This window comes from Solanum tuberosum, unplaced genomic scaffold (assembly GCF_000226075.1).
Source record: "Solanum tuberosum cultivar DM 1-3 516 R44 unplaced genomic scaffold, SolTub_3.0 scf00557, whole genome shotgun sequence".
In the NCBI taxonomy this organism is placed as follows: domain Eukaryota; kingdom Viridiplantae; phylum Streptophyta; class Magnoliopsida; order Solanales; family Solanaceae; genus Solanum; species Solanum tuberosum.
The window spans coordinates 226071-234969 of NW_006239485.1; the positions used below are offsets into that span (position 1 = coordinate 226071).

General features: G+C 31.0%; 1 protein-coding gene across 1 annotated transcript in view; it reads left to right on the forward strand.

Annotated features, from left to right (window-relative positions):
• Positions 1–7102, forward strand: part of LOC102579949 (codeine O-demethylase-like) — a 21044-nt gene extending 13942 nt beyond the window's left edge. The window contains exons 2-4 of the mRNA XM_006365548.1: positions 4820–5064; positions 5717–6041; positions 6851–7102. Coding sequence (XP_006365610.1) covers positions 4820–5064; positions 5717–6041; positions 6851–7102 — 822 coding nt within the window. The remainder of the gene's footprint in view (positions 1–4819; positions 5065–5716; positions 6042–6850) is intronic.
• Positions 7103–8899: the final 1797 nt, after the last annotated feature.

The following is an 8899-nucleotide window of genomic DNA, read 5'->3' on the forward strand; positions in this document are numbered from 1 at the left end:
GATTGACTTTTATCCGATTGGCTAGCCCCTTTCCTCTGGAGCTGCCGAGTTAGGAGGTTTTTTACCTTTTGTTGTATATATCTTTATGGGTATGCTGGGGCCCTATCCCACAAATCTTTACTACTCTTAGAGGCTTGCAGACTAGTGTGTGGGGTTTTATAGCTACGTCATGGCCATGCTGGCCTATGTTGTTGGTTTGCGGAAGCTTGTAAGCTGTTTGATGTATTGTATTGATATATACCTATTTTTAGTTTTGGTATAGATATCATGGTGGCCTCGACGGCCCAATCAGGACTTCTGTACTAGTTGGCTATTTATTTATATGATCTCCTAGGAGTAGCTGTTTCTTTTATAGATCAGTTGACAGGGGCCTTGCCGGTCAATGGCTTAGTTTTAAGCCGAGATATACTTGTTTGATTTCTTGATTGCGTGTGGCTGCCATGCGCTAGTAGCAAATGGTTCAGCAGGGTCGGCTCAGGCCTGAGCTTTGGCATTAGGAGCCAGTTGCGCCCCTCGAGTTTGGGGCGTGACATCCGCAATGCGGCCTCACTTTCCAGATTCGCCCGACTTTTTCCTTCTTCATTTTCCAATCCCAATTCGTCTAAACTCGATTATTTTTCTCAAGTTCTCTTTAGATTCAGATATCCAACATATGTACCCAAGAACCTAACTTAACACCACTCTAAAACCTAACGCGATAACCTCAAGAACTCCTCAATTCAGCCCAATTCAAGAATGAAAATAAATTCAAAAAACACATATCAAGAACATCAACATTCAACCCTTTTTCAAACGAATTTCGCTGAACTAAACATGATTGGCGCGTGGGTGAATGAACCCTACGCTATGAAAGTCTCACATACCTCATAGGGATTAACCCTTGGCGAATACACGAAAACCTCCAAGAACTCGACGAACAATGAACTTTTCTTCTCCTTTCTCCTTCTTTCTCTTTTCTCCAAGCCCTAGCTTATTTTGGTAAAGGCATAAACTGATGTAATTCTGATTAGACCCTAACTTAATTAACAAAAATGAAATAAAACAATTGGGCAAGGAAAAGACCAAACTACCCTTTCAAAATCCGGATTGGATTTTCCTTATCCAAACAACCCAACTTCCAATGGGCATATATCACTCATACGAACTCGGAATCGTGCAAACTTGACGGCGTTGGAAATATAATTCAACGATATTTCCTACGGTATCTGTAAGCACACCTAACTCATCCTGAGCTAGGACTTATGGTCGTTTGAAGTTGACCAAAACCCAAACTTAACATAACTTAACAAATTTCCAAATTTTTCATTCATTCCAAAAACAACTCTTTCTAATTCTAGCTCTTTCTAGTTCTTTCAAAAAGCGAGGTGTTACATATATGTTGGTGATTCTAGAACTACTCAAGTTCTTGGAATGGAAAAGTTCTTCTTATTAAACTCACATTTAACATTATTTGAGATGGTACATGATTTTAATATTTGTGCTAGATTGATGCTTATGGATTTATGAGAAAAGATTGAATGAATGTTTATTTGAATTTGATAATGTGTTAACAAATGTTATCATAGAGGATGATATGTTGAGCATGATTTATTTGTGGTTAATATTGTTCAATATGAAAATGCTAGTGATTACATTTACTTGATTGATTCATTTGAAATATGACATGAACTTAAACTTGTATTTTTTTAATTAAATTTATTTTAATAGTACACATTGTATTATTTCTATAAACACTTAGAAGTGTGAAGTTTGTGTTGGAATTGTGCATACTAAAAATAAAATAAAATCATATGCTTGTGTTTAGAGTATTTAAATTGTTCAAAATAACTCTTCAAATTTTTGTGAGACTTGTATAAATAATGAATAAAGGTGACAAATGTTATTGTGTTACATTTATTGACTATTTCTCTAGATATGCTAAAGTAATTTTTTGTTGAGAAATAAAAATGGAGTCTTATGATATATTTTATTATGCTATTGTGGCATACAAAATTAAAAACTTTATGAACATTGAAAATGTTATCCCTCTATTTTGAAATATTTGAAAGTGTAGGAGTGTTTTGCTAAGGTTGTACTATATGATCCTAAGAAAAATAGGCTTTAAGTTTTTTATTGTATGCTAAAAAATGTTGTATATACATACTTGTGATAGTTGTGGTGTGACTTAATACAACGATAGAGTTGGAAAAATAAAAATGGTATTGTTGAGTGTTTAAAAGTGATTATATCTTTTGTGTTATTGTTGTTTGAAATAATATTGCTTCTTGAGGTATCATTTTGGAAAGAAGTCATTGATGACACATGAGAAGTACTACAAGTCTAGTACCAAATAAATTGAATAGTTTGTGGTACTAGAGGAGTATAATATATGATGAAAAAGGTAAAAGAAGTTGGTACATTTTTGTGAATGCCATAATATAAAAACAATTAATTAGAATTAGTTGTTGTGGAGTTGATTGGTGATGAGACTAAGTGGTCAAGATAACTCTCTTAGTGTGTATTCCAATTGGATTAAAACCAATTTTTATGTGACTAAATTAGATATATGTGTTTGAGACACAATGTGAAGAAGCTACTGCAGTGAGATAAATTATTTGCTTAAATGAATTATGTGTAGTCGAAGGTGAATCTGATCAATTCACTAACTAATGAAACATCGAGAGGAGTAAGACTTTTGCCATTTTGAGAAGATCAACAATGATCAATGGTAACCCAACCTATGTGATTGGAGATCCCATGAATTAGGTTCATATTGGTAATAACAAGTCATTAGTTGATCAAGTAAGCACTATAAAATTATGTCCCTCCTATGATGTGTGAATATAGTGCAATAATCTGCAAGGCAAAGTGAGGCTGAGTTAGGACTCTTAATCTAATTCATATCTTTTATAGGTGGTGTATTGCTCTGCAGAATATACTTGATGATTGGACCTATATGAGTGTGAACTGGTACCGCTTCTATGAAATTGTGACAGATTTCTAGAGCACTCATGAATACTAGGACACGCACATACATGGCCTCTTAGCACAAAACCGGAATAACAACAAAGATTGTGTGGGTATAATGTGATATAATATGACGCTGGACTTACAAAAAAATTATTGGTTCATAGAAGTTCTAAACTTCACCAATTATTCTGTAAGTTTAATCTTGTTTTATCTAGGTCTGGTTCATAGTCTACGGACACCAGATTCAATGCATTGTACTCATATGAGGAAATTCAGCAAAACTTCTTATTTCTTTCAATTCTTAATATTTTTTTTGAGAGATATGTAGGGGATTGTTGAAAAAATTGTTCTAATATCTCAAAAAGAAGTATTCATAATATTTTCTAGGTACATTCTTTCTGATCTTGTTTATGAGTATTAAATATATATTTATTGTGCTTGAATGCCAAGCCTTGATTAGCCATAATTCCATTATATTTTCCACCATTGAAAGCAATATTTTGGCAGTTGACTTTCAGGTTTAAACATTCCCATTATTAACCTTTATGACCCATTAATCCTCTTATCATTGTCTTGAATTTCCTGCAAACATTTGGGAGAATGATCTTATCTCATTTCCTATAAATGATTTGCTTCTTGGTTCACGTAAAAAGAAATTAAAAAAGAGAGATTTTCCTTTCTCCTTTGTCCATGTTTCATGTGCTGGAATTTCTTTCTATTGTATATCTTTGTTAGTTTCTGGCTCCTAGTTTTGTACTAGAAGAGCTTGTTGAACCGTGGTTGATACATCTATACCGGATGAAATATCCTTAAGAACAGTGTCTTTCGACACGCCTCAAGCTATGAGAATTTCCTATAAGAGTTCGCGGTGAAATACAAGCTTTGATGAAATCAGTACAAATGTTCATGATGAAGATATTTTCCGTAAGATTTCCAACAGATCGAACTTCAATATTCAATAGTACAGAGTCGAACACAACAAGTGCATCTGCAGATTCCAATATTGTTATGATAAATTTCTATAGCTTTGCTCCATTGTCTATTACTCTCAAGTTAATAAATCTCGTGAATATACAATAGATATGACTTTCGATGATTTTCATGTCATATATATACGGAAGATTTGTCATGCCTTAAAATATCTACGACTTTTACTTCAATAGAACTTGACCTCGTATAAAAAAAAACTTGTGATTTTCTCTATTTTTTTTTTATCTGCTTTGTTGACTCTTACTTGGACTCAAAATTATTCTCTTTATTTTTTTCCTTCTTTGCTCCTTTATTTATGTTATTTGTCCCAATCATCCTTGTATATATATATACAAGTTGTCCTTGTGCATTTATGTCTCGTCTGGTGGGGACCTGATTCATCGGATAAAGTATATATAAGACAATAAGTAGTGAATCAGATTTATATTGTCAATCATCAAAGTTATATACATGTTCTCTTATTTTCCAACAATTTTCCCCTTTGGTTTCATTGATTATGATAAACAATGCATCATAGTTTACTTTGTTAATCATCAAAACTATAAACTTGCTCACCTATTTACCAACATATAGTTTTACAAAAACTGTACAGTTATAAAGATACTTATTATTATTATAGATAAAAAAATGTTATAGAGTTAAAATATAACATAAAAAATCATCTACGAGAAAAAATTAATTTGGCGTTTATATTTATATAAAAATATTGTTTTAGAGAGATCTGACGATAGATTGATTGTGAATGACATTTTAGGATGGCAAACATATTTGTTTTTAGTTGTGGGGATAGGCTGCATACAAGATCTATTAAAGGGTACTTAAATTAATTTCATGTATACATTTATTTGAGTTATAATGTGATTAGAAATTTTGTGTATAGTTGACAAATCATGGAGTGTGTTCTTCATTGATCAAGAAACTAGATAAGGCAATTGAAAATTTTTATGGACTTCCCTTAGAGGAGAAAATGAAGTTTGCGCCACAATTGGGAAATAGCCAAGGTTATGGCCAAGCAATTGTTGGAGAGGGGGTAAATTCAGACCATGTAGAGAGATTTTACATGAATTCATATCCCATAAATACAAGACAACCACATCTTCTTCCAAAGCTCCCACCTTCACTAAGGTACATATTTTCGTCTGTTTCAATTTATTTATCTTACTTTTCTTTTTAATCTGCTTAAAAAAAGAATGTTTATGTTTCTTTTGATAACTCTTTAACGTTAATTTTCTACACGACTCACAAGATTAAAATGCATTTTGGTATATTTTGCATATATTTAATTTAAGATCACAAGATTAATAAGATTTTTTTTTTACTTTTGTAACTTCGTATCAAGTAAAATAAATAAATTGAAATGGAGATAGTATATTTTAGGTCCGAACATCTATAGGTGGCGAATGGGGGGTTGGGCTGAATTTGAATCAAAATGAGTTAAGTTAATAAATGAGCGGATCAATAAAATTACTTGGCTTGAAATCTCAAACCGTCCAACTCTTACTAAGTTTTAATTGTTTTATTTGTTCTCCTATGCAATCTTTAGTACAATAAAATAAAATATCTTTTAAGAATATTTTGACAAATTTTTTCATGAATCAATATGGGCTAGATATCCATCCAAACTTTGATGGACTGAAATTGCTAATAAGGGATGAATAATAATCAACCCAAACTTTAGTAAGTTGGACGGATTATAATTTCATGCGCTAATATTGTCATATATAAATGTTTAAATTAAAATAGAGATGTAACACATGTTTGTCTACTTTTATTACAGAGAAAGTCTTGAGGCTTATCTTGAAGAATTGGAGAAACTTGCTATATCCCTTCTAGGTTGTCTAGCAAAAACTTTAAAAATTGATAGGGAGGTAATGCTAAAAATGTATGAGAAGGGAATGCAATCAGTGAGGATGAACTATTATCCACCATACTCTAAACCTGAGTTGGTAACTGGGCTGGGGACTCACTCAGATGGCAGTGCAATTACCATAGTTCATCAAGTTGATGGAGTTGATGGATTGCAAGTCAAACAGGATGGTGTTTGGATCCCAGTAGAGTTCATTCCTAATGCATTTGTTGTGAACATTGGAGATATTCTTGAGGTTAGTTTTGACACTTTTGTGTACTATACAAATGTTTTTTTCTTTTCTTTTAAGTTGAGATAACGGTCAAAAACATATTTGAATTATTAATGTGTAGTTTTACATTCTAAATGTTAGTTGTTCACTTTTAAAACACACCTCAAATCATCAATTATCATATGTTTGTTTTTCCTATCTGAAAATCGTAAATTTATCAGATAGGAAAATGAAATAATAGATAATTGAGGTCATATGTTTTGATACATAAATGGTGATAAATCAGGTAGGATCGGAAAAGGTAACTATCGTCATTTACATATTAAAACGCACCTCTATTATCAAATGTTTATTTTTCCTACATGAAAATAGTAAACTCTATTAGATAAAAAAATGAAATAACTAATAGTTGAGGTCCAATATTTCGATGGTGATAGGTCAAGTAGGAAAAGAGGGAACTTCCGTCATCTATATATGTATTAAAATACACTTTAACTATAATTAGATGTTCGTTTTTCCTACCTTAAACTCTAAACCCTATTACATAAGAAAAATGAAATAACTGATAGTTGAGGTGTGCTTTAATATATAAATAGTGATAGTTCAGGTAGGAAAATGGAACTATATATCACCATCTAGGTATTAAATACACACCCCAATTATCAATTGTTCTATTTTCCTATCTGAAAATCATAAACCCTATCAAGTAGAGAAAAGAAACAATTGATAATTAAGGTGTGTGTTTAATATATAAATGATAATTCAAATATGTTTTTAACTATTAACTTCTTTTTTTGTTGGTTTGGTCTTATGTTTTTTAATTAAACATGCAGATTTGGAGCAATGGTGTTTACAAAAGCCCAGAACACAAAGTAACAGTGAATGAACATACAAGGAGGATTTCCATTGGAGTGTTTTTCATGCCAAAACAAGAAGCAGAAATAGGACCAGCTCATTCCTTAATAAACTCTACAAATCCTGCACTATTCACAAGTGTCACAATGGACAAGTACCTCAAAGAGTTTTTCTCAAGGAAATTAGCAGTCAAAACTTATTTGGACCACATGAAGATTAACAAATTCTAGTTCTACAACTTAATTTGGTAGTGCAAGTAGTTTTTATAAAATAAAAAAAAATTGGTTGTAAGGCAAGTAAAACTTTTAACTTCTTAAATATTTGTTTTTCAACGTCTTATATTTAGAAATTACTACATTATTTGTATGTGGTGTGGAATGATTTTGGACATGATTGTTCTAGAGGACTTGTTCTTGGGTGCCTATGAATTAGATCGGACTTGTTCTTGGGGGCCTATGAATTAGATCTAATGTGATTATAACTAAAAACTCAGAGACACACATAAACTTAACTAGGGTCCTATTACCCCCTAATATATTATTTCGTATTTTTGTGCACTTTTTGTGTTGTCGTGGCACCTTCAATCATCCAAATTGGTTGTATTTGTACTTTACTCGCCTGCCACATGTGAAAATATTATTTTTTTACTTACTTTTTATATTCTTATTTTCTTTATCTTGTATTTAAATTAAGTTAATACACCTTTTTTTTTTACCTTCTATCGAAACTTTTATTTTTTTTACCTTTATTCATTATTTTTTTCTCTTTTATTTTTCTATTGATTTCATTTCTTTGTCTTTCGTTTTGATTTAATTTTAAATTTAATTTCAAATGTCTTTTATTTAAAATAAGTTAATTTTGAATCAATATCCAAATGAGTGAAGAAAATCAAATGAAACATAAAAAAATTAAAACGTTAGAATTACATTAAGGACACTTTTAATTATTATTTTTTAAAGAAAATACACATTTTTTTAAAAATAATTAAAAGCTCAAAGATAATTAATTAATTAAAAATAGTTTAAAGTGAGAAAGAAATTAAAATAAATATTTTACAAAGAAAGAAATAAAAATAATTAAACATATATAAGTTTTAATATCAATAAATATGTGTACAAACTAATTATAAAGTTACCAATAAAAATATGACATGTGTCCAATTCGTGAATATCACTTACCTTCAAGAGATTGTGCACACTCTCTATGCCATGTCAACGTTTGGGGGTATTTATTTCATTTATATTAGTTTAGGGGGGTAAGAGGACTCTAATTAAGTTTAGGTGTGCATCTGAGATTTCAGTCATAGTGTAGGAGGGTACTTATGGCTTATCACCTATATAAATATAGGTTCCATTAATATTATAAATTAGTAATTCTTTAAAAGTACAAATATATCTAAAATAATTTAGTGAAATATGATTCTATTGTGTTTTATTTTTGTTAAAATTTAAATATAATTGAAAGTCATCTCTAACTTTTTTTTATTGCATCTAAAAGTTCAGATGTAATCTTTTTGAACTGTACCATAAAATTGTAAAGAGCTCTAGATCCATGTCTTATTACACATATGACTATAACAATTAAGAGGAGGCGAAGAGCAAATATATAAACTTCAAACCCATGTCTTATTACACACCACAAAGGTTAACATAGTTGACAACATATCACTTACATGAGAAAGACACAACAAACATAAAAAAAAAGAAGTACACAACCAACAAGGATTGTTTTTTTTTTACCATACTTTCAAACAACAACAAAGCAAAGTTTATTTATGTAAAGCTCACATGCTTATATATGATCCCATCCTAAGTCACTACTAAAAAAACAGTGAATACCGACCTAAAAATTTCCGACCTCAAATGGAGGTCGGTAATTTCCGACCTCCGGAGGTCGGTATTTACAAGTAGTCGGTTTTTATGCAAAATAAAGAGGGAAAACCAAATTCCGACCTCCGGAGGTTGGAATTTTTCCCGGAAAAAATGAATTATAATAAAAATACCGACCTCATGAGGTCGGTTTTTTTT